The sequence below is a fragment of the Sugiyamaella lignohabitans genome, chromosome C, assembly GCF_001640025.1.
Source record: "Sugiyamaella lignohabitans strain CBS 10342 chromosome C, complete sequence".
NCBI classification, from domain to species: Eukaryota; Fungi; Ascomycota; class Dipodascomycetes; order Dipodascales; family Trichomonascaceae; genus Sugiyamaella; species Sugiyamaella lignohabitans.
Window position 1 is genome coordinate 2,644,172 of NC_031671.1, and position 25,157 is coordinate 2,669,328.

The following is a 25,157-nucleotide window of genomic DNA, read 5'->3' on the forward strand; positions in this document are numbered from 1 at the left end:
ATGTTTCAGGCAGCAAGCCCTCACAAGACCACATCCACTGCTGCGATTGCTGGTGACCATCAAAAGTCCAAATTACCCCGCTGCCCCAGCATTTTCGATAATGCGCTCAAACTAGTTAATCTAACGGACTTGTAAACTAGTGAGCTAGTGCCTGATAACGGGTAGCTTACTAAATGAAATGAGCTGAATAAGCTTATATACTTATAATACTGATGCTTAGATTGAACAAAAATATCACGTAATGTGCTGTTCGCGTTGGTTAAACTATAGGCTTATCTAGATTACTTAATTTCTTGAACGGATTTAATCTATTTACGTGATAATGTAAAAATTCCGTCTTATTCTAATTTGTCATGCCAATGCTAATTGCTAATTTCATAACCCTGTAAGACATATGTCAATAAATCAATCAAACCATACTGTACAGCGATCGGGATGAGCATGTCCGGAAGGGGGGGCCAAGAGCCCTGTTGGTCAGAAATCCGACTTCTCAGTCCGGCGAAATAAGCCGGATTCTACATTCTTCGCTATATATTGCGAAGTGGACGGACAGCCAAGTCACACTTGACTGAATAGGATGAGTTGAGGAGTTAACTTTCCGACCAACGGATATCCGCCCCTTGCCAAATTCCATCCTACTTTAGGTCTAGGCGGATGGGCAGTACAAAAATATACATATACAAAAATAAAAAAAAGGAAAAAATAAAAATAAAAATAAAAAAGGGAAAAAAGAGGAATATTACCTTACCTACAAAAAAAAGTCCCAATATGCAACAAAGTCACGCTACTATTGCATTATCTGCATAATATTAGTGGTCAACCGACATGTTAACAAGGAAAGTTAGCCCCAATTATAACTATCGCAGGAATATCACTTGCGGCGGGATAGACCGATACTGTGAGACCAGCATATCGGCAAAAAAAAATTCATTCTACGTGTAGAACACAGAACGGTACATGAAAAATGGGGGCAGCGAGGAGATATATTGCTAGCAACGGGTGCAGCTCAACCTAAAGGCCTAAGGGTGACTCTAATGGGGTTCTAGTTAGGCTGCTACGCACTCAACACTCCCCCCCTCAACACATTACATTACCATATATCATCCCCCCTTTTTCCACTTTTTGCCTTTTTTACTTCGTTTTTCTCCCTATTTTAATTTATATTGAGATTTAGACCATAATACCGCAGTAGCTGGGATCCCAACACACCGACTCGAGCGAAGCGAGAGGAGCCACGGGGTCTGGGGCAGAGCCCCAGCCGCCGGAGGCAGTATGCCACGGCGAATATTCTACTAACGAGACAGTCGGAGCTACGAACGAGAGTGTGTAATAGACCCATTTTACTTATTTCACCCACTTTACTAATTGGGTCTGCAGTCGTCTGACAAAAGAAAGTATCGGGATAAAATCAAATATTTTATGGCACATAATGCACAAAACGCTTTACAGGTACAAACATAAAAAAAAACTAGCGTCCAAGCCCAGTCATTACCAATAACAAACTGGGCCACCACAGCAGGAACGCGCGGGAGTTTGTGTTGCTGCATTTCTAACATTGGATCCTATCTTCTTATTTTTCAGAAGCTCTCGGACATTTCATTTCTGGATTGCCATTTGTCTCGTTGCTGCTGTGTACTCATTACACAGGCAAGACTCATTGAAGTGAAGTGAAGTTTTCGGCAGAAGTCCAGTGGGTCGATTTGCGCTCCACTTACAACTGTTTCTGGTTAGCCAATTTTTATACAGTGATTTACCCCGACTGTTAGTATTGGAATTGGACCACCAAATTTATCACCAAAGTTACCAACAGACCGTAATATAATCAGGAACTTGGTCTGGTCATATCACCAGAAAAAGGAGAGGTTCAGTAGTACATACTACCTCGAGAAAATACTCATACACAGACGGCGTGACTGTCTGTGTTATCATCCTTGGACCTCCATATCTCTTTCTCTTGACTGCTCGACTACCTTTGAATGTGCCTGACAATGTGTGTACTTTAACGTTGACCGCAGTTTCTCTGTACATTTGCTTGTGCTCTGAAGCGTTTTCCAGCGTAGCAAGCGGTAGAAGAATATCCGTCCCGAGGATATCAAGCGACAGTAGATCATCAATTTGAATTAGTGGTGGTATCTCATCAGAATAGAAGAAGAAGAAGAAGAAGAAAAACCATTCACAACTGCTGAGAAAGAACTTTATCACGGTTTCTGAAGTGACATATTAGAACAGTAAGGTAGTAAGGTAATAGTGCTGGAAGTATAAGCGTGAACGGTGGGAATAGACGAGAGTGTGGAAAAGAGAATAGCGCAATGTCGTCACCCATTATGACTACAGCTCCCAACCAGGTCCCACAGAACAAGATGGATACTACAATGGACGAGGACCGAAAAGAGTTTTCTCCGCATAACAGAAACAACTCTCTGTCGGCATTAGCATCTACTTTATCAGCATCATCGTCACTGTCAGGAGTCATGTCTAAACAGTGGATACCCGAAGAGTCATATAATGAAATGGACGAGCCTATTAACTCGCAAGAACCAAACTCGCACAATTCATCATCTACAGCTACACCACATCATTCCACAAGCCGGTTCAAGCATTATTATAAACCCACCATCTCAGAATCACCAACCCTCGTGTCATTATGTCAAAAGTATATTGACGAAGGAAATATCGACGGGTTGGCTCGCATTGCTCGTAATAGAGGTCTGCCACCTGCTTTACGACAATATGCCTGGCCATTACTGCTGAGTTCACATCCATATGCCATTTCCCCATCCATTGTAGCTGAATACCCAGGCTCTTATTCCGGAACTGGTCAGAATCTTGCATCGACCGACGATGATATCGTCCCCATTAAGCGGATACGCGGAGATATATCAAGGTATCGCAAACGACTAAAACAACAACAAGAAGCAGCATCAAGACAAAAGTCGGCTTCTACAAGCAGGAATCTTTCACGAACATCCACTGTGGCTACACAAACACCCAGTTCAACATCTCCGCCCGGAAACAATGCATTTTCTTATTACGACAGTGATGCTGTCAATGCATACCTGAATGAAAGTATGGAGAATCAACGATATGAGGTTCTTGAAGAGACGATAGAAAACTTCCTGAAGAAATGGGGAGCTAGTATTCCTTATGAATCAGGCATGGTATGGACGGCCTTTGCATTAGCTGACTGGGTGGATCCAGTATACATTTTAGATCTAAGACATCCTCAAAGGAAGAGAAAGCAAGCCGAAGTCTCTCATCAAAAGGAGTCTATCACCAAAGAGGTAATTGAAGAGAATCAAATAGAAGACACCACAGATTCCTCCTCGTCAGACTCGCCTTCCCCATCACCATCATTGTCACCCACCCCATCACATTCATCAGCTACATCTGGTGTACATTCTGAGAGCAGCACACCCGAACTGACTCCTGTTGGAGTGTGGGAACAAGAATTACAACAACACAGTTTTTCTGATGTATTTGAGAAGTTCATGCTCGTTCTTTTCCACTCGCCTCCTCTTAGCTCGGACGGTCCATCTGGGCCATGTGATTCACATATCTCTCAAAGACTATCGTTATTTCTTTCGATTTTCAAGAAGCTGTTGCCTGAATTGAGCGACTACTTTGACGAAGAAGATGTGCTATCCAGCATTGGCGGTGACGAATGGCTATTATGGTGGGTGAAGTGGATGGGAGCCAAGGTGTGGAATAAGTTCGACAGAGGCCGTGCCTGGGATATGTACCTCGGCTGGCGACCCACGAACCCCAAAGAGGCCACACAGTTTGATGTCTCGCAAGCCGATGTAGGAGTCGACCCCTTCTGGAGCCCTATTGAGCTAGAATCGGACTCAATTCTCGCACCGCACATCCAGCATCTCTTCGTGTGTTTTGCCATTCTGAAGTCGAAGAGCCACACCCTGTTCGAGCTGGATCAAAGCGAGATCAGACAGTTTTTGACCCAAGTGTCGAAGAGCAACGACATGGAATCGATCATCCTCGAGGCTGGTGAGGCCTGGAGATCGTGGCAATGGGCCGAAGAGAACGACGAGAGCGACTGATACACAACCGTCGCCTCGCGTACTTACCGTAATTAATGATTTTGAATTTATGATCGTTACGACTTTATACTTGCTCGCCCTGCTGCCTCCGGCGGCTGGGGCGCTGCCCCAGACCCCGTTGTGCTCGCTTCGCGAGCGCGTCGAGAGCTCCAAGTCCAACAACTACAGATAGGGGAAGGCTCGCGAAGCGAGCACAACGGGGTCTGGGGCAGCGCCCCAGCCGCCGGAGGCAGACTGTGTTGGGATAATTTGATTTCATTTCGTGGTGGTAAGACCTCTATAATAATGTACAAACAGAAATGCCAGCTGTGACAATGAGAAATGAAACAAAAAATTAAAAAAAAAATAGACCAGTAGTAGATATTAGTATTAACGACAAAGGCGTGAGGACATGCAAAATGCAAGGAAGCAGAAGGTCGACAGGCGAGGTGGCCACCGTGGAACCTGTTTATGCAAAGCGAGTTGGATAAGTTTTTTTTTTTTGGATTTTTGCTGTGTTTGTTTCGTGTGCTCTTTAATTTGCCTTCTTCTTGCCTTTACTACCAGAACCCACGCCAGCGGCTCGAGCTCCTATACTAATATCCTTTTCATCGTCGATAGATGCAAGTCTGCCACCGGGAATCTTGCTATTGCCATACCATTCTTGGTTCAGAGGAAGCTCGTCCTGCTCGGTATTTTTCAGAATGTTGGCCCTTTCAATACGCCATTCATTGCCGACATCTTCGAAACCAGCCGCCCAGATTCGGTCTCTCAGCTCTCTTAGCTTCTCTTCCTTGTGTTGACGCTCCTCTTCTTGTGCCATCCATTCCATGTGTTTCAAATCATCCGAAGAAGGCTCGTAAATGTGCCAGATGGTATAGTGAGGAAGACCAACCACAGAGTAGCCCATTCTACGGCACATTTTACCGAACCCTTCGGTCTCGGCGTGTTTCTCAAAGGAGAATGCTGGGAAGTGTGCACCACTTCGGAAAACGCTAGCCTTGGCCAAGATAGACACACCTCCAATACCGTCGAGCTCCATCTCAACAGTTGGATCTCCGTAAGGATCACGCAGGTACGCCAAATGGGGTCTCCAAGTGGCATACTCCACATATCCCTCCACAATAACAGCATCCTCGTCAAGTTGATTAGCAAGCTGGAGAGAAGTTTCCGACTCCTGCCAAGAATTAAGATCATATGGCTGTTCATTACCCAGCCAGTCTGGTAGAGGTCTCCATACATTAGGCACAATGACATCTTTATCATGACCCATGAGATCCTCTAAAATAGTGGGTGGAACGGTCTGAACATCGGCATCTCTCCAGTATACCCACGAATGATAAGGTTTCAGGGCAACTCCCAGCAGCCAATTTCTTGCTCTGGCCATGAGCTTTCTACGAGGTCCTTGGGCCTCGAATCCGTGACGATCAGAGAATCCCTGGCCAATAGCTTGACCAAAGTCCTTCTCATAAATGTCGATAGTACCGAATCTCTTTGATGGATCGGGATCTTCTTGCAGTGTCACAAGATGCTCTCTCAGTGCCTCCAAAGTGTTATCCTTGGAATCCGACACTAAAAAGGCCAGATCAATCAAATTATGAGGATAGGTAAGATTGACCATGTGGCCAAAAAACATGTTCAAGTGAGGAGCAGCGTCTCTCAAAGGAACAAGGTATAGAATTCGTTCATTCTTGGTCCATCCTTGTCCGGTTCCCTTACTATCAGCCAAATCATAGTGAAACACCGAATCGATATTAGGATCATCTTGCATCAAACTACTACTGACAGAGAAGAAACCTGGCATATGCACTGAAGGGCGAAGACTAGGGAATAGAATCAGTGATAAAATCAGTAGTGGTAAACAGATGATATATACCAATTTTTTTGAAGTATTCGATACTGTTGACAGATTCGACGAGAACCAGGATGAGTGCTTCTTTGCCGAGGCCCTGGGATGAAACTTCATAAATGGGCCTCCATAATGATCAAACTCGGAGCTTTTGAAAGGTAAACTCATTGTGAGAATGCGAAGTGATGCAGTGTTTTTTGTTGTGTTGTAGACGATTCTATAGTATTTTGATGTACTATGGAATCCTTATTTTGTCGTCAACTTTGTCGCCAACGTCGTTGCCAACTTTGTTATTTATTGACGCCTGTAGTAGTCCTTTGACCACAGATATCTTCACTTTGTTATCGATACTACCAAAAATAGCAGTCGATCAAAGGAAGAATACACGAAACCAGGTGAAATAAATTCCTAATAGACGCTGTGTTTAAAAAGCAGAGCTAGCTCGGTCAAACTAGGATCTTCTTCTTTTGTTGGTGAACCCCGTTTTCCAAGTCGACCGTCCCACGATCAGATCTTAAAGACAACTCTTTAATCCAACCGTCTTTTATTTTGTGTCAGTTTCAATACCACACAACACACCGACTACCCTCTTGCAAGGAATATCCAAAGTAAGGCCAAAATAAAAAAAAACGAACAAAACAAACAAAACAAATAAACTAAAATAATACAGAAGGAAATAGGAAATTGAACAGTGTTGAGAATCAGAAACTAGCCACTTCTCAATTTTTTTTCCAATTCTTATTTCCCAGACCCTTGTATTTGCTGTAACACAAATGACAATATAAAAAACACTTTCGACCGCTTGTGTGTATGTGCAAAATGTAACGATTTACGTGTATGCTCACTCTCTATTGTGTACCTTATATCAATGATGCGAGCAGCGTTTTTTTTTTTCGTTTTTCTAGCTACTGCTGCTTGTAACGTGGCTCCGACCTATGCGGGTGTGTTTCTGCAGGTGACTTTTCTAGCTACACCCAGTTAAAAGTTGTTGAGTGTCTTATATTCTTCTTATTAGTGTTTTTTTCTGCTCTAGTATGATCAGACTAATAAGTGTCAAAAATTATAACCGGTGTTGTTAGTTAGTTAGCGAGCTCTTTAGTGTATCGAAAGATGAGCTATATTGGTCAATCAGATAGACACCCTTCCGACTCCTTTTTTCCGGATTTCGGTGGTGACTGGTGCTGATAAGATGTTTATGCCGGGTAAACAGATTTGTATGTTGATCCACATGTATAGTCAAAAAACAGCCCGGTAATAGCCCAACTAGCACCACTGGAATGCGGTTCCTGCGTCAAACCCAGCCCTGAACCAGATTGGACCATCTGAATGCTCAAATGAGCTCTGATTGGCATGGACAGCATGTCTCAGTAAACAGGCCGACCGGTTCTAACCTGTCAATTTGTTGTAGTCTAACCTCCGACATGGGTTATAAATAGGTGTATTTTTTGTTATCAGGCATGTTAATTGCAAATTATCACGCAGTGGAGGCGGTTAATAACCTTTTTTTTGGCCCCATAAACAGGTTAAAGTTTGACAAATATTTAAGTTTGTCGGAAAAACTGACCCCCCTACCCCCCTTTATACATACACGTGATAATGTGCTTTTGCAGGTGGATATTTAGGAGCAAAATTGTTTCTAGTACCGGCAATATATAAACAAATTAGTTGACAAGTCAATGTGGAGAACAAAAAAGCTAAATATTAGCACATCAACACATCAGCAGCGTTAAATTTGGCGTCGGGGACAGGCTTTCGAGCAAAGCTTGTTTCCATTCAAGACCCACCCGAACAATACAGTCGGTGCGGTGCATCTGAGGCGGTCCAGCCCGAATGTCTTAATAGTCTGAACAATCTGGATCGCGAAGAATAAGAACTTAGCGGTTTCAGATAGATTGCATTCATTTCATTCAAGCAATAGAGAGTAATATAGCGCCTGTGATAAAGTCAGTACCAGCCAGACCTTGTTCCGTTCGCTTGTGAGCCAGAGCCATGAGCAAAAAGCTCGACCGGGATCCGACGACCGACTCGAGCGAAGCGAGAGGAGCCACGGGGTCTGGGGCAGAGCCCCAGCCGCCGGAGGCATCTGTCTCGATCCACATCCAGGGTCCAGATCCAGGGGTAAGTGTAGTGAGGCTTGTGTGCGGCTTGAGCCGCGTATTTTGAAGTGCCGGTTTTTGTCGATGTCGATAGTGCATTTGCAGCAGAAACCAGTATATTCATTGTAGACATAGAATAGAGATTTTTCAGGATGGCGCTGGTTTGTTCTAGTAAGTAGAGGGTGGGATTGTAAGGGGAGAATGGGTTTGTCATTGATTGACGATTGGCATAGTTCTTTTTTTGTTTTGTTTTGGTTTTTCTGTTTGTGTGAAAAGTTTACTAACAGATGGTACCAGTTTCTGGAGAGGTCCCTAAGAACCCAGTGGTGACGAAAACGGGACATGTGTATGAAAGGTCGCTGTTGGAGACATATGTGAAGGAAACAGGCAATGATCCAGTGACGGGAGAAGCTATTAATCTCGAGGAAGATATAATTGTGATCCAGGCAAGCAGTCCCAGCGCTGAAGGAGCTACTAATGGGACAGTAATCCACCCCAAACAGCCAACGCTGACATCAATTCCTTCATTACTATCGTCATTACAATCAGAGTGGGATGCTCTAATTCTAGAGACGTTTTCTTTGAAACAACAACTGCTGAAAACTCGGCAGGAACTGTCGACTGCGTTATATATCAACGATGCAGCGGTTCGTGTCAGTGCACGATTAACAAAAGAAAGAGACGAGGCAAGAGAAGAATTAGCGAAATTAGCTGCTAGTCTGGGTAGTGTGGCCAGTTCTGGTGCGAATACTTCAAGTATGGATGTGGACGCAAATGGACAAGAAGGAGAAGAGAGCCAACCCAGTGTAGCATTGCCAAGCGCGTTTATCGAGAAAATCACCAGCAAATCACAGGTGCTTGCCAGTACACGAAAAGCCAACTCGAAGAAAGAATTACCTGCCGAGCACACTACAGTGGAGGGACTGGGTAAATTTGTTGAATCTTTCAAGTCAAAGCAATTATTTGCATCTGTATCGCACTTATCGGTTAACGAAGAGACGGGCGATGTAGTTACAGGAGGTGGCAAGTCTCAAGGTGGAATTTTTTCAACATCGGAAAAGGCGCTAATTGGAGACAATTTCCAAGCCAGTGGAATTGTCACTGGTGTCTGTTGGGACAACGAAGCATTTGCAGTTGCAACAAAGGCCGGTGTGGTGGATTATTATCAAGCAGACCGCACTTCTAAGCCTATTCACATCTCTTCTAATCAACCATTAATATCTATTGCCAGCTTTCCTGCTGGACAGCTCGTTGTCACTGCTGATAAAAATGGCACCTGGTACGTCGTGGATCTTGAGTCGGGCACTGAGTTGAGCTCAATTAGCAACGGCAGTCCTGTCACTTCACTCGCAGTTCACCCTGATGGTGAATTAGTAGCAGTGGGGTCTGCTGATGGAAACATCCGTATCCACAAGGTCACTGATGAAGACTTCAGTGAACCAGCTGCCGTGTTCCCAACCGGTTCAGACGACTCGCCGGCCGGTTCTGTCACGAGTCTGTCATTCTCGGAGAACGGCTACTGGCTGGCGGCTTCGTCTTCCAGTCTCGTTGGCCAAGTGCAAATTTGGAACTTGCGAAAGCTGTCTCTTCTCACAACTGTGCCTTTCGAGACATTAAACTCGGAAATCCTATCCATAAAATTCGACCCCTCGGGGCAATATCTGGCTGCTGCCTCTTCAGAGGGAATTGAGGTCGCTGCATACAATAAACAGGGCAAGTCATGGACCCCTGGCGTCCTGACGTCTTCAGCAGGAGCCGTAGACCTCGGATGGACCACCCACGCCAAGAGCTTGGTCTCGATCACCTCAAAAGGCAGCATACACATATTCGAGCAAAGCGAGTAGCCCGTGTAATTCTATGTATATCACCACCCTATTATTTAACAGTACTAATTATCTGTCGTGCACCTGCCTCCGGCGGCTGGGGCTCCGCCCCAGACCCCGTGGCTCCTCTCGCTGCGCTCGAGTCGGGCTCCACGGTCAAGTCGGTCCGCGAAGCGGACCACAACCAGGGTCTGGGGCGGAGCCCCAGCCGCCGGAGGCAGACTGGCACGGTGATGTGTTCTTGGTATATAAAATGCAGTAGTGTTACATCTCTATGCTATTATGCTGGATGAAGGTTTGCGGGGTTTGGGAGGAGGGGCTTTGAGATTGGACGAGACCGATCGTGATGACTTGCGGACTACGGGAGGACGACTGCCGGGTTCGCCAGGGGTTGAGACTGGTGCTCTTTGCTTGGCGATGTTGAGCTCGGAGAATGGGCGAGACAAGCCGGACGAGTCAGAGGAATTCGTGGTGTTTGGATTGGAAACTTCTTTTGGCAGTCGTCTCTTGGGACCCTTTGCCCTTCTCTTGGTCATGTGGGTGAGTTGTTTGTCGGATTGTCCTTGGGAGTGAGTGAGATCAGAGTTGTCCAGTGTGGAGGCCTTTCGAATAGTGGGTGTGGGTTCAGACGGTCCTCTCATGAGAACACTGGCAAGATCATCGCGGAATGATGTGGGTGCGGCAGTCGAAGGAGCTGATGTTCTCAATGGGAGACTTGGATGGGTCTTAGACTCGGTGCTGGTGGGTAGTTCAGAGGTCTTATCCAGTACTTTTGATGGCTCTTGTGTTGGTGGTGACTGCAACTGAATAGTGCTAGATCGCTTGAGTCCGGCCTTGGCTTGTTCAAGGGTATCACGAGCTTCGTCCTTTAGTGCTCGTTTACTGGGAGATGTAGACCTTAAACGACCCAACTGCTCAATTGCTTCAACTCGAGGCTTCTCTGTAACAGAAACAGGACTCCGCTGTCTGAGTGATTTGAGCCGTTCAATGGCTTCTGGAGTTGATTGAGATTTAGCTGGAGGAGGTGAGGGCGACCTAAGCTTTTTCAATTGATCCAATGCCTCAATCGAGGGCTCTTCCTTGTTTTTAACAGGCGATGCTGGTCGAAGTTTATGTAGCTTTTCTAATGCTTCAGCAGATGGCTCTTCCTTTCGAGTAAGTGGCTTCGGAGAGCGAAGACTGCGGAGTCTTTCAATCGCTTCAGCAGCAGGCTTAGGGGCCAGAGGTGGAGCAGCTGATGGTCGAGACTTTAGCGAAACTAACGTATTGTTACGGGCCAGAGTGGGTGACGAGCTGTTATTACTGTCACGACTCAAGCTAGGAGATGAAGGTTCATTCAGCGTTCTTGGGATCGATTGTCCTGGAGAACCTGTGGAAAGTGTGGGTGCTTTACTACCAATCAGTGATAGCGGTCTCTCTTTCGGTATGGTGTCCTCGTTTTTAGTCAAAGTACTTGATGGTGACTGCCTTGGCGACCACGACGGTTTAGTTCCAGACCAAGATGAATCGATAAGTGATCGAGACCGGCTGTGCTGGCCCTGTATTTTCTGATCAGGAACAGGTAAGGATACAGAAGGTGAACTTCCCAGAAAAGGAGATGAAGGACTAAACGTTGATCCAGGTGGAGATCTTAGGGTTCCTGCCCGGTTTAAAGATTCTGGTGTCGATGCTCCATGACTATTTTTCTTAAGAGCACTTTCCAGCCATGAAGTTTGTCTAGATGGACTCAATCTCCTGGTATCATATGCAGAGGAACTGCTAGTAGCTGCTGGGAGTCGACCTCGGGTATCTGCAGCTAAAGGATGTGTAATGGAACTACCAAGCATGATATCTTCTTCGTCAACTTCATCGATTTTGTTGTCTTGTTGTTTGACGGATATGGACGATTTTGATATAGGAAGTGGGAGTGGTCGAGGAGGAAATGGGGGAGGTGTCTCATCGGTATCCTTTGGTTTACGAGCTGGAAGTGGTGGACCAGCATCGTCATCCAATTTAGTTTGAGAGCTATTGTTTTCAATGCTAGATAAATTCCTGCCTCCAATTGGTATGGGAGACTTTGTATTTCCCTCATTGTCCAATCCTGGATTGTGTTTCACGGGGTTGATTAGATTCTGACGTTTGTCAGGAACTGGGGGTCCAGTTTTTGCGACCACTGGGGTTGGGCTTTTAATCGATTGTGGAGAGCCTTGAAACCCGGGTCCTATTTGGGTTGCTACCCTGTTTAGTTGTGGCGAAGGGGAGGGCGAACCTCTGAGAGTACCTTCTCTTCTCAGTAAAGCGCTCTGTACAAAACTTCCAGCACCACGAGTTGGACTTCTCGAAAGTGATCCAGTAGGCGAGGGTGATCTTGTCTGGAGAAATGGCACGGGTGTAGACTGAGACGGACTCAAAACTGGAGTCCTGCTCTTCTCAAGGTAAAGGGGTCGTCGCTCTACAGAGGTTCTAGCCGAAGAATCAACAGGAGACAGTTTAGGCAGTGGATTAGCGGTCTTTAAACTGCCTGGAGTTGATGGTGAAGTATCATCTGAAGGTAGTTTTGGCAAGACTCTGACAACATTAGGATTGTCTCTCAAATTAGCAGGAAGCTCTTTTGCTTGTTCTTGGATTTCTCGTCTTTCGCGAGCCTCGCGCTCTCGCTGTTCTTGCTCCTCTCGCTTCTTGCGTTCAATTTCGAATTGTAACTTTAAATACCTTTCATGCTCTTCTTTGTTGCTTAGTTCCTTTTCGAGCTGGAATTTGAGCTGCTGGTTTTGAACTTTTTCGTTTTCACTTCCGTCAGCATCTTCTTTAGCATCGTTGTCAATGCTCGGAGTGTCCTGTTTAACACTAACAACAGAAGAGATCTTGTCAATATCTTCTATTGGTAGGAACTTCTTCGACAGCTGGTCTTCATACGACTTTGTTGTACCAAACTTGGCATCATCTTTAAGTGCCGGTGGCTTCGATCTTTGGTCTTGATATGACTTGGTGATACCGAACATGGCACCATCTGCTGATGGCGAATCCTTAGACTGCTGGTCTTCATATGACTTTGCTATACCAAACTTTGCACCAACAGTAGATGCCAAAGATTTTGGCTCCTCGACAACATCATTCGTTGGCACATGTTTGACTGTCTTATTTTCACGTTCTCTTTTCAGTAAAGCTTCTTTCCAGGCAGGAATCTTCGGAGCTTCGACATATTTACTAGTTGAAGGGAACAAGGATATAGTCGCATTGGCTCCATGTAAAAGCTCGATTTTTTCTTTTGTCTCTTGTTCTTTGGACTTTACAGATGTCGCAACTGTTTTCTTGGGTGCATCTTCCTTTTTCAAGTTGTCAACTTTCGTAACATCATTGACAGAGTCTCCAATCAAGCTACTTTTCTGGGGAGAAAGTGATCTCGTTCGCTCAGCCCTAAGAGCCTGACGACGCCTTCTGCCCTCCAAAATTTCCTGTTCAAGCTGTTTAGCCCTTAACTCATCTTCTCGATCAGTCTTTTCACCCAACTGACGGATTCTCAACAAAAAATCGCTGACTTCGCTAGCTTCAGACGACTCCATATTTTAGGTACACCAAAGCACAAACAGATCTGCCAAAATCTAGCTGGGATTGTTAGATAATTTTACTGATAAGAAATAAACAAACAGACCAGACGGTTAAACCTACCAAAATTTGGAATTGTTTGCCTATGTTTATTATCCACACTTCCAAAACTCTATTTGCATAGAAGTAAACAAATGCCAATGGGACCCCGAGTATGTCTTATCTTTAATGACAATAACCAGTTGAGATATATATACGTGAGGTTGTTTGTAATGTCTCAAAGTGCTCTGATGGAAGTTAAAAGTACAAAGTCCAAAAGTAATATTATCAACAAAGTTGTTTGAAAATATTCGGTCGACGCTGCTAAGTTTAAAGTGACTCCTCCTTTTGTTTACAATTTAAATGCAGACTTTCAATTTAACAAGTTCTGCCAGATACATCTCACTGCACGTTGCAATATCGCTTTAACGCGATCAATCCGCGGCTAGCATATTCACCCAAAATAAACAATAATATTCCGACTTCGGATCGGTTTATTTTCAATGCTAAGATTTGGACCAGTGGGTCCAGCACAAAAAGTCTCAGACTCCGATAGACGGATAGCTATATTTTATCAAAATGGATTCTGATTCCATTGTAGACTTAGCGTGAACCTGTCATACCCTCGTACGTTTTCTCGTTTAATTCATATTATAGCTACCCTGGTTTTCTATAGAGTGTTCAGTTCATTTTCCTTATTATTTACATTGGCATCACCAAACTATGGGCTTCATAAACCCCCTGGCTCTCACTGGCTCCTATAGACATGTGAGCTACAGCGTTTCATGCGGATCAGGGAGCATCAGTGACGCAGATGTAGGGTCCGAGTGATGGTCCCGCCTACCAGATTAGGCATAAACCTCAGTGCACCCTGGTAGAAAGTGAGAAAAAAAAGTATGGGATGGACCATATGAGGAAGAAAAAAATATTAAAGTTCATTCGGGCCCAGAATCATCAGCGATCAAACGCAATGACATGATCGTTTGATCGCTGGAAGATCGTTTGATGATCATGCTCCAGACGCAGGTGGCTGATGTTAACAGTAACGATTAACCACTGTGCCTGATTCCAAGATGAGTTTTGCATTGATAAATCTTCAAAATTTCCGGATCTATAAATAAGATGGCTCGAGGTTGTGGTCACAATGGTGGTGGTCAACTAAACTACCAAAGTCTAAAATCAAACTGTAATTGTAAAGGCAAGCACAAAGTTATAACAAGCTATCAACAAAAAACTACCTAGTCAACAATGGGTCTTTGGCGGCTGGGTGCATTTGATTTGGATAAACCATTATTATTTGTCTACAGATTTAAAGAGGAGCTAAAGAGATCTATATTGAACTGTAATTTATGGTGTTGTCTCGTGCGTGCATTACCCGAAGCGATGCTATACTTAGCAGCTAGGTTATAATATAACCCGAGTGTAACAGAGGGTGTGCTTTCGCTTGATGTAAGATTCAACTATTAATTACTTAGAACAGCTAAGGTTGCTGACAATTTTTTTTCTTATTCTTTTCAATAATGTCAATTGGAAAAGGCTGGCTATCCACTATCTTTTTGAGTCAATGGTATTGCAAACTTGATGGTCTAGTGATTTTTGACTATCCCAGCACGTCAACATATTCTCAATTGATAAGCGTTATCTTAATATGAAGAGAGAGTCGCTGGGAGTATTATACGCAAGATCTGGTTATAATGTGTCTTCTCAAACCAGTCATTCTACCCATTCTCCGGAGACTAATTTGGGTTACACGTCTACCAGTAGTCATGAGGGCATAAAAACTACTATATCAACTGGCAAATCTACTGAAAAGTCTGGTAGTGCTAGCATTAGCGTCGATAGGGGCAGGTCCAGTATATCGGCGTACAAAACTTCAGTTACTACAAGCTGTTTAACATGTCACTCGTTATCCTACAAAACTTCCTACAAGTCATACAAGTCATCAATTCGCACATCTATTCGCACATCAGTTCGCACATCCCGGTCAAAATCACACAAAACGTCATTTTCTTCATTGTACTCCACTAGATCTCATGACACTTTGTCGATTAGTTCCACATCATCTGCATCACCCTTGATATCATTCACTAATAGCCCCAATCTACCTCTATTTCCAAACTGTACCCTATCCAGCTCCTGTACGCCTCAGTCGGCAGCGCCACCTGGAAACCATTATGAACCACCTCCAGCACCAACTATAGTCGGGTCTGTAATCGGCTCAGTAGCAGGCGTGGCATTAATTGTATTTGGCATATTTTTCGTTGTAGTTCGAAAAAGAACTAATATTCGACAGCAAAGTGGAGGAGCGGCTAGTGGTGGTAGCAGTGGCAGTTCCAGTCCGTCAGGCTCATCTTCGCTCAGTTCAATACTGTCATCAATTTTATCTCCATTTGCTTACTATCTGAATAGAAACTCGCACGAGCCTCAACTAACTGGAAATGCCCGGTATCCAGATGAACCAGATCCCACCCCCTCGGGTCCTGATAGCGGTCCATATCTCGAACCGGACCCTGACTCGGATCCTGCAAGCTATCTTTACTCGAACTTTTCCCCAGTATCAGGGTCGACTGACTATGTTCAATGGCCAATATCACTCAACAGCAGCATCTGCCTAAAACCCCAAGTAACTGACGAAGGTCGGACTAGACCAAAAGAGAGACGCAGCTCGAGACGAAATGTCTCGTTTTCGACCTCTCTGTTCACAACGAACTCACGAAACTCACAAGGCCCATCCAAACGTCGCATTCAACCAATCCTCTCGACAGCAACTGTCCTCACTAATGGCACAGCAACTACCATTTCGCCTCGTCCTCCTCAAATATACCAACCATACAATGCCGAATTGGCTAAGTTCCTTGAGGACGCTAAACCAATTGCACGGAGCAGGTTCACTGAGACCTAAAGCCTGGTGCTATATGGTCTCTAACACACTCCAAACTCATTTTTCTAGCTTCTTCTCCCCTTATTTCAAGTGACATTTTATTCCTAACTGTAATAGAACTAATATATTATTAGCAAACTATAAAGTAACAAACCTAAAGCTGATGTATCAACTGGGGATTGCCCCCTGCATCCTGTTATACATATGTCTGCATAGATTATGCACTAGCAGCAGACTGATAAGAAAAATATATTTTGCATTTCGGATGCGGGCCAGCAAACGGAGCAGTTGGTAAATGCATACATTAATCGGATATCAAAGAAAATAGGAATGGACAAAAATGATTAAATTAGTGGATTTGAGAAAAGCAGGAATATAAATAAAATAGGAAAATAAAAATAAAAATAAAAATAATAAAATAATAAAAGGCCGTGGAATGTCGGTTAGACGATCGCCGTGGAAATAAATTATTGGACTTGTGTTAGGGCTTTGACCTCTAAAATGAACTTGCCCTCTTTGTACCTCTCATTGTCCTCATAAGACCTGACATAAGCCCATCCCACATTTGTAGAGCAAACTTTGCACTGGATATCCTGCACTGTATATTCCCCAGTCATCATACTGCGTCTCTCTAGCTCCGATCGATCTACATTGACGCTGGAACTGTGTTAGGACTTTCTAAAAAGTGGTGCTGCCACTTCTAGCAGCTGGGGTTCCCAAAACTCGAATCACGAGTTAATGGATATCAACCTATGGTGCGTCTGGCAGTTGCACTTACACATTCTTAAACAGATATGCCTCGCCCAGCCTCCCTCTAAAATTCTAGCATCAATGTTAGTTAATGTCTTTCGAAACAATTTGCTGTGCTATTTATTAAGCTTCGGAGTTTCATTATTGCGACATGGCGCACTCGTTTGTATGCAGGAAATGTATCACTTACCCTTGACATGATATCATCCCATACCGCCAGATGCGTCTTGCAGGCCTTGCAGCCATATATACATGATCCGTTGAGGTATTTCTTATACACCACACCCATTGCTCAGAGTGACGGACTTTGATCCGATACCTAACAATCTTCAGTTACGAATTGAATAACAGACAAAAAAATGTTGACGGTGGCAAATGAGTGTTGATCCTAGCCCCCGGTAATGGTCTCTGTTCTCCTGGCGAACAAGGAGAGCAGTCAGTCGCAATTCAATTCGAGTCGATTCGAAATGACTTGCTAGTGAGTAGAACTATCTGAGTTCTCTTTGTTCTTCTTACGTGTCTCCTCTATGCAATTCCTCTCAAGTACCCTCTCTTTAGAGCTCCTCTTAAGTACTCTCTCTCTCCAGTGTTCTTATGTTCCCTTTAAGTGCTCACTCTTATTTCTTCGTATTAAGCCCTTACTCAAAGTACTTCCTCTAATAGAGGCGCCCTCTTATGTCCCTTTATCTATCCGAGCGAGATGTAGCTAAGTGGGATACTGATACACAACACCAGATAAATCCACTAGCCAATGATCCAGCACAAGATAACTTCCCACACGCTGATATCAGTACGGATAATATTGCCACACAAGTCGAGTTTCGGCAGTACTGTAATAATTGACTATCACAGTACTACCTTAGCAGCTGGTTGAACAAGGCACCTGAATACAGATCCAGTTTGAGATAATAAAATTAATTTCTGTGTATTCTGAATAAGCAAAAAATGAAATAAATTGATAGAGAAAAAGCCGATAATAGCCAGATTGTGAGTTGGAACAGATGCTATTAGTCAAATGGCTGATTTTGGTTCGCCGCTAGCCTATTTATATAGAACCGTACTGTGGGTAGAGAAACATGACCCCGTTAGGAGGCAGCGCTTGTTAGGGGCAGTTTATGGGGTTAGTACGAGTATCAGCAGTAGAGCAAATGCAGTAGCAGGGCAAGTGCGGTGCGGGATTCCTGGTACCCGCAAGTCATAAAACGAGCATTTTAGGCCGATTGCCAGGCCTGGCGGGTGCACGTTAGTCCGGCTTGGCTGGTCCAACTGATAACACTCGTTTCGGGGTCTGGATCAGCTGGTGGGACTTTCCTGCTCGACAGCCGGGCCAACAGCCCAACCCACCCATTGCATCCTGCAGACCCTGCGGACTTTAATGGGATACTGCATAAGATAGGCTCACGGGACCAGTTGATCGGGCCGGGGAGGGGGGGTCTGGAGGGGTCTGCCTCCGGCGGCTGGGGCGCTGCCCCAGACCCCGTTGTGCTCGCTTCGCGAGCGACTGGGGGGAGTTCTGGACACCGTCGTCGAACCGAGTCGAGCGAAGCGAGACGAGCAGCGGGGTCTGGGGCGGAGCCCCAGCCGCCGGAGGCAGACCCCCCAGATCGTAAATTAAGTTTTGTTAAACTGCACCGGCTTGGCGAAGACCGTCGATTTCAGGGAGATCATAGCCGAGATGTTGGAGAACTTCATTGGTGTGCTCGCCGAGGAGAGGTGGTTTGCGACGCAGTTCGAGCTGGAAGCTGTCGAACTTGACTGGAGGACCGATGGTTCGGAGGAGTCCGTCTCTGGCGGCTTCGAACTGGTCGATGGTCATGACCATGTCGCGGGCAGCGGCTTGTGGATGGTCGAGTGCGTCGACGACGTCGTTGAGTGCTCCGTATGGTAGTCCGCTTGAATCGAGCAGGTCGAGCCATTCTTGTAATGACTTTTCTAGGAATAGTGATTCGAGAATTGGCACGAGCTCAGTTCGATTGTCGACTCTACCGTCGTTGGTGTTGAATCTGGGGTCATTGCCGAGTTCAACAGCATTGATCCGTTTACACAGTGAGAACCATTGTCGGTTGTTATTGGCAGCAATGAAGATCATTTTGCCATCTTTTGTTTTGAATCCTCCGTACGGAACCAGGTTCGGATGTCCTAGTCCGAATCTCTTGCCTCGTCGTCTGTTTTCTGGCTGGTCCAAGTCGAGGTTGATACTGGCCAGTCCAACATTAATCAACAGACTGAGTGCGCTTTCAAACAAACTAGCATCGATTCTGGTCCCCAGTCCGGTGTTCTGTCTACCATGTAATGCTGCTAGAATAGCTCCATGAGCATATAATCCTGTACAGAGGTCGCCAATAGCCACGCCGGGTTTTGATGGCGGTCCAGTAGCATCGCCAGTGATATGTAATAATCCAGCTTCTGCCAATGCTATAGCATCGTATCCAGCACGGTCTTTACTGGGACCAGCTGGTCCATAGCCTGTAATATTGGCATAGATCAATCCCGGATTCTCTTTTTTCAGATCTTCGTATCCAAGACCCATGCTTTCTAGTTTTCCAGGCAAGAAATTAGCTACCAGAATATCACTTTCCCGGGCAAGCTTTTTAATGACTTCAATTCCCTTTTCATTTTTCATATTTACAGTAACAGATCGTTTGTTTCTGTTAATTGATGCATAATACAGCGACATGAGTGGATACTCGTCTTTCCAGATTTTCCCCTCGCCAGCTGCTCTCCAGAATCGAGTTTCGTCGCCAACTCCTGGCTGCTCGATTTTAATCACATCAGCACCGTAATCTGCCAGAATTTGGGTACAGAATGGCCCAGCCAGTACTCGTGATAGATCAAGAACCCGAACTCCATCCAGCGGTAATTTACTCAAATGCTCTTTTTTGGCTGCTGAATAGTTACGTCTGATCCAGGAGCTGACTCCGACACTGGTCAGTGTCAGTCTTCTAGATGAGCGGATCAATCCCAAACTTTTGCACTGCAGGCTCGATATCATCGCTCCAATTCGCAGTCCTAAAGGGTCAGTCGTGACCTGAGGTCCAGTCAAACGTGAAAGGCTAAAGTGAGATGCAAGCTGAAGTCCTAGTAGTAGTAACGTGAGCGTACAATTTTTGGTCAATCGTGAAGTACAATCCTAAAACGTACCGAGTGTTCTAAATTCACTTGAATCCAAACTACACACCACCGTTATAAATATGTTATAAATATAATAACATTAACAACATCGACCCCGGAATCGATGCGGAAATCAAATGGCCGAAAACCGCGCCGATGACGGATGCCGCGAAACCGTGACCGGGCCCCGAGCCCGGGTTCCCAAGAACTTTGTTATCATACACAGTATATCCACCGAGGTAATGTGGGGTCCTGCATATTTATGCACTTCCGCAACCTGTCGATCACCCCTGTCCCGAGACTCATTCCATGTGGGGTGGCTCGTTCCGCCGACGGGTCTGATCTGAAATCAACTTGAATTTTCCGCTGGTTTTGCGGTTTTTGGCCAACCTCGGGATATATATATAGATAGATATATATACGGGGCACCCGATGATCTGAATATTTTCACAACGTAATCTGTTGACGTTTGTGTGTGGATATTTTTCAATTGTTGCATTCGATGATTTCGAGAAAGATATTGCGTGGTCTTCGAGTAGCTAGCCTCCGACCCAGTCTCAACAATTTAGCTAGCAGAGTTAATTCAGATCTTGGCAGTACTCTTGCCAGTGGAGGTCATAAAAATGGAACTTTAAGTGAAGGAAGAAGAGGTGTTCATGGTCAGGCTACTGAATACCTACCGAACAACTACCCCGACTTTACCGAGTCTCAGAGCATGGTCAGAGGTGCGATTGCCGATGTATGTTCGGGATTCGATGATGGATACTGGTCACAGATCGAGTCTGAGCACCGATTTCCTTCAGAATTTTATAATGCCGTAGCGAAAGACGGATGGTTGGGTATCTGTTTGCCAGAAAAGTATGGCGGATCTGACTTGGGAGTTTCCGAGGCAGCTGTCATGACCCAGACGATTTCAGAGAGTGGAGGTGGTATGGCAGGAGCCAGTTCGGTTCATATCAATATTTTTGGTTTAGAACCAGTACGAAAGTTTGGTACTGAGGAACAGAAGCAACGGATGCTTGTTCCATTGATAAATGGTAAAGAAAGAGCTTGTTTTGGTGTAACCGAGCCTAATACTGGTTTAGACACCTTGAAACTGCAGAGTCGAGCTGTTAAAGACGGCGACCATTTTGTTCTTTCAGGAAGCAAGATTTGGATTAGTACAGCTCAAGTGGCAGAGAAAATCCTCATTCTCGTGCGAACCACGCCTCTTGAAGAAGTGTCAAAACCAAGTCAAGGCTTGAGTTTGTTTTATACCGATCTTGACCGGTCTCAAGTCGATATCACCGAGATCCCCAAGATGGGACGAGCTGCCATTGATTCGAATCAGCTGTTCTTCGATGGCTGGAGAGTTCCTAAAGAGGATCTCATTGGCGAGGTCGACAATGGATTCAAAATGATCATGCATGGAATGAATGCTGAACGAATTCTCATTGGTGCCGAGGCTCTTGGATTAGGATATGCTGCTCTCCGTAAAGCATCCATCTACGCCCAAGAACGATCTGTTTTCGGCCGGCCCATTGGACAAAACCAAGCCATCCAGCACCCTCTAGCCGAGAGTTGGATGCAGCTCGAAGCGGCCAGACTCATGATATATCAGGCCGCTAAACTCTATGATGCCGGCCATGCCACCGGCGAATATGCCAACGCTGCCAAATACCTGGCAGCAGAAGCAGCCTTCCACGCCTGTGAACGAGCCATCATGGTCCACGGCGGCATGGGCTACGCCAAAGAGTACCACGTCGAAAGATACCTCCGCGAAGTCTTCATCCCGCGAATCGCCCCCGTCTCCCGCGAAATGATCTTCAACTACATCGGCGAGCGAGTCCTCGGCCTGCCTAAAAGTAAATAAATCCCTGCATGTGCAGGGTCCCGTCCCTGCGTACACTATCTTTCTAATACACAAATTCCCTCTCACGGATACCGGACTCGGTCCTACGGGTTGCAGAGGGTGCACGCTGCCTCCGGCGGCTGGGGCTCCGCCCCAGACCCCGCGGCTCCTCTCGCTACGCTCGAGTCGGTCCGTCTACGGTCCCAGCAGTCTCCTGCGAAGCAGGAGCAACCAGGGTCTGGGGCGGAGCCCCAGCAGCCGGAGGCACGGGGCCCCAAGTGTCAACACTGCGGCTTGTGCGGCGTATGTGTGTAGGGTAGGGAGAGTGAAATTTCAAAATTTGAAGTGTCTGCATGAGTTGAAGTTGACGGGAGAGCAGTGGTTCGACATCCAGTTAAGTGTGTCGTGGGCTTGTATTGACATGTCTTGGTTGGTTAGAGGCGGCCGGGTGCCGGTGAATGGGATTCTGCGGAATTCGACGGCGTTGAGCAGAGGTGTTCAGAGTGGTTGTGGGCCATTAGCATTTAATTTTACAAGAGGGTTTACAGCCGACAGCGGTCTGCGACAGAAAGAGCAGCAGGGTGGAAGCTTGTTTGGCGAGGTGTCTGAATATAAAGAGTCGGCCGACTCGAGGCTGGCACAGTTATCACATCGGACTCAAGTCGAGGAGAAGCCCGCCGAGGGCGAAGAGGTTCCTGCATACAAGAAACCTCTGGACAAACTCACTAACCGTGATTTGTTGACTGATCCCGAGGTCCAGGAGTTTGTCAACCCCCCAGCACAAACTGCCGCAGAGAAACTGCTGTCGCCACTGAAACGCGAACTTTATACCAAGGCTTTAGAGCTCAATGGTGGTAAATACGTGCCCAACCAGATCATCAAACTGGATAACGGCAAATCGTATCAACTCAATCTCACAAAAGAAGAACTACAGGTATTAACACCATCGGTATATCTTCACTCATATCGAATCAAATCATCCCTTAAGAAGACTTATGTGTTTCTGCGAATGTTACGAGGAATGGATCTCAACAAAGCCATTACTCAATGTCATTTCAGTCCAAAGCATGTGGCCCGAGACGTTGGTGAAATGCTGACTAGAGGTTTACAACAGGCCAAGGATCTGAAATTGGATCCTAATGAACTTTATGTCGAGCAAATTTGGGTGGGAAAAGATGGTACTAATATCAAGCGTCTTGAGTTCAAGGGCAGGGGCCGTGTAGGAACCATCACTCATAAATGGGTCCATGTCAAGGCCATCTTACGTCATGTGTCTTATCGCGAGGAAAAGACCGCTGCCAAGGTCGCTAAGGTCGATAACAAACAGGTCTGGCAACAGCTCAAGTCCAGACCCGTTCACTACGTCCTCGACAACACTTACAAGTGGTAACGCCTGGGCTATGGTGCATAGTAGCATTAATATCTGTAAATAGAAGACATCCATGAAGCATACTGTCTGGGACGGGTCTGCCTCCGGCGGCTGGGGCTCTGCCCCAGACCCCGTGGCTCCTCTCGCTACGCTCGAGTCGTAGCGTGGGGAATGGCCAGTGCTACTGGTAGAGTTGGGTCTGTGAGGGGAGGGTAGAGAGGTGTTGGAGGCTGGGCCACTGACACCAAGGTATGGTTTCCTGTTTGTTATAGCGGTCATTAAATTTTATTGTATCGGTCGTTTATGTGCTATGATGTGATGTGGTCGGTTACTCGTCGTCGTAGCCAGTGAGGTTACGGTCTCTGGGTCTATTGGGGATGGGGTAGCTCGTGGGCACATGAGGGGCATTGTCAAACAGATATTTTCTTCTGAGAGGGGTGGCAAATAATGCCAAAGCTGGTCCTACGATGCCAAGCCCGAGCGATACCACGATAGCTGGCCGAGTATGCATAGCATATCGAATGTACTGGAGTGTCTGTTAGTATCCTTCTCAACTATAGACCCTCGTTTCTTGCCTCAGCTGTCGCTCTGGTTACTATATTTTCAACTTACTCTGAAAGGTTGACTGAAAAACTGGGGGATTGTACCGTTAACCATTTTGTTTTTGTCTGTTAATGAGCCACAGTGCTGATTCTATTGCCTGGATTCACTATGTGCGTAAAAGTCGTGAACTAAATTGGATAATAGTGATTGGGCAAAAATGTGTGCATGAGCCGCTACACTGCGGCTTGTGGGGCGCCATTTCTCTAGTATCTTGCTTCTGCCATTACGCTCCCAAAAATTACTGTAACCTTGTTTCTTTCTTTTTTTTATGGTTCTCTAGTTTGTGGTATCTTTAGAGGTCGAATATTTTAACTCTGAGTACTAGTTTAGTAGTACAGATTATTTACTCAATATTTCCTCAGAAGTCTTGCAGGACAGTATGTACACAGTATTGAACTCATATAAGTTTATCGTTTCTATAAAACATCGGTATTATTCCACATAAACAACCTTACTAGCTGTTATCAAGATTAGTTGACTGTGTTTACCCCAAAAAATGAAAATATGATTGATATTGATAATACTTAGTACTTAAACTCAGTAGAATCAGCTGCACATTTTGAAAAACTCTTGACTAATCTCTTATCTAATCAGTTAACTGGCGATCGATGCAGTATGGAATTGAGATGTTTCCGATTTCGAGAATACAGATGGTGGGAGTATAACAAATACAGTAGATAGCATCACTTTAAACCCCGACCTGAGGCATATACAGGTAACCGATAAACCAAGCTATACAATAGCCACAGTTTAAACACGCATTTCCACAGCTTAGTTAGTATCAACATTGAATTCGAATATTAGCAGCTACTTGCCATACAAACCCATACATCTATCGAAAGTCGAGTATCTTGTCAGGTATAAAAGATACTGGGACGTTCGAGTCCGAGGCTGGAGATTTGTAGGGTTATAACTTGCCAGGCAGGTTCCTTGCAAGCGATCAATTGGGATCCATACTTGAAGAAGGGGACCAGACGTGTGCCGAAGATAAGAGGGTCATAGATCTATAAGAAGACGAACACACCCAACACCTCAAGAATTCTACAGAACGCAGACAGTTTAAGTCGATTTATAATTTGACGACTTATATCTAGCCAATAGCACCAGACGAGCTGCTGCTTACAAGTTTGTTGATAACACCAAACAGAATACGGTATTACGGTGAACAGAGTCAAGAAAGCCCTCAAACGGGCATACCTTCGCCATAACCTTCACCATCATCATCATCACCATCACTTAGAGACGC

At 45.4% G+C, this 25,157-nt stretch overlaps 7 protein-coding genes across 7 annotated transcripts; 4 read left to right on the forward strand and 3 right to left on the reverse strand.

Moving 5' to 3' along the window:
- Window positions 1–2,360: 2,360 nt before the first annotated feature.
- On the forward strand, window positions 2,361–4,055 carry OCA5 (Oca5p; the record flags this gene model as incomplete). The annotated part of the gene is made up of 1 exon (XM_018881638.1): window positions 2,361–4,055. The coding sequence occupies one exon, from the start codon at window positions 2,361–2,363 to the stop codon at window positions 4,053–4,055; it is 1,695 nt and encodes a 564-aa protein (XP_018734213.1).
- Window positions 4,056–4,569: 514 nt separating this feature from the next.
- On the reverse strand, window positions 4,570–6,051 carry ANP1 (Anp1p; the record flags this gene model as incomplete). The annotated part of the gene is made up of 1 exon (XM_018881639.1): window positions 4,570–6,051. One exon carries the CDS (start codon window positions 6,049–6,051, stop codon window positions 4,570–4,572), a length of 1,482 nt encoding a protein of 493 aa, XP_018734214.1.
- Window positions 6,052–8,266: 2,215 nt separating this feature from the next.
- On the forward strand, window positions 8,267–9,823 carry PRP19 (E3 ubiquitin-protein ligase PRP19; the record flags this gene model as incomplete). Its single annotated transcript, XM_018881640.1, has 1 exon — window positions 8,267–9,823. The coding sequence occupies one exon, from the start codon at window positions 8,267–8,269 to the stop codon at window positions 9,821–9,823; it is 1,557 nt and encodes a 518-aa protein (XP_018734215.1).
- A 251-nt stretch (window positions 9,824–10,074) lies between these two features.
- AWJ20_4561 (uncharacterized protein) lies at window positions 10,075–13,344 on the reverse strand (the record flags this gene model as incomplete). Its single annotated transcript, XM_018881641.1, has 1 exon — window positions 10,075–13,344. The coding sequence occupies one exon, from the start codon at window positions 13,342–13,344 to the stop codon at window positions 10,075–10,077; it is 3,270 nt and encodes a 1,089-aa protein (XP_018734216.1).
- Window positions 13,345–18,618: 5,274 nt separating this feature from the next.
- AWJ20_4562 (uncharacterized protein) lies at window positions 18,619–19,989 on the reverse strand (the record flags this gene model as incomplete). Its single annotated transcript, XM_018881642.1, has 1 exon — window positions 18,619–19,989. One exon carries the CDS (start codon window positions 19,987–19,989, stop codon window positions 18,619–18,621), a length of 1,371 nt encoding a protein of 456 aa, XP_018734217.1.
- A 621-nt stretch (window positions 19,990–20,610) lies between these two features.
- AWJ20_4563 (uncharacterized protein) lies at window positions 20,611–21,960 on the forward strand (the record flags this gene model as incomplete). The annotated part of the gene is made up of 1 exon (XM_018881643.1): window positions 20,611–21,960. The coding sequence occupies one exon, from the start codon at window positions 20,611–20,613 to the stop codon at window positions 21,958–21,960; it is 1,350 nt and encodes a 449-aa protein (XP_018734218.1).
- Window positions 21,961–22,360: 400 nt separating this feature from the next.
- On the forward strand, window positions 22,361–23,329 carry MRPL22 (mitochondrial 54S ribosomal protein YmL22; the record flags this gene model as incomplete). Its single annotated transcript, XM_018881644.1, has 1 exon — window positions 22,361–23,329. One exon carries the CDS (start codon window positions 22,361–22,363, stop codon window positions 23,327–23,329), a length of 969 nt encoding a protein of 322 aa, XP_018734219.1.
- Between the last annotated feature and the right edge of the window lie 1,828 nt (window positions 23,330–25,157).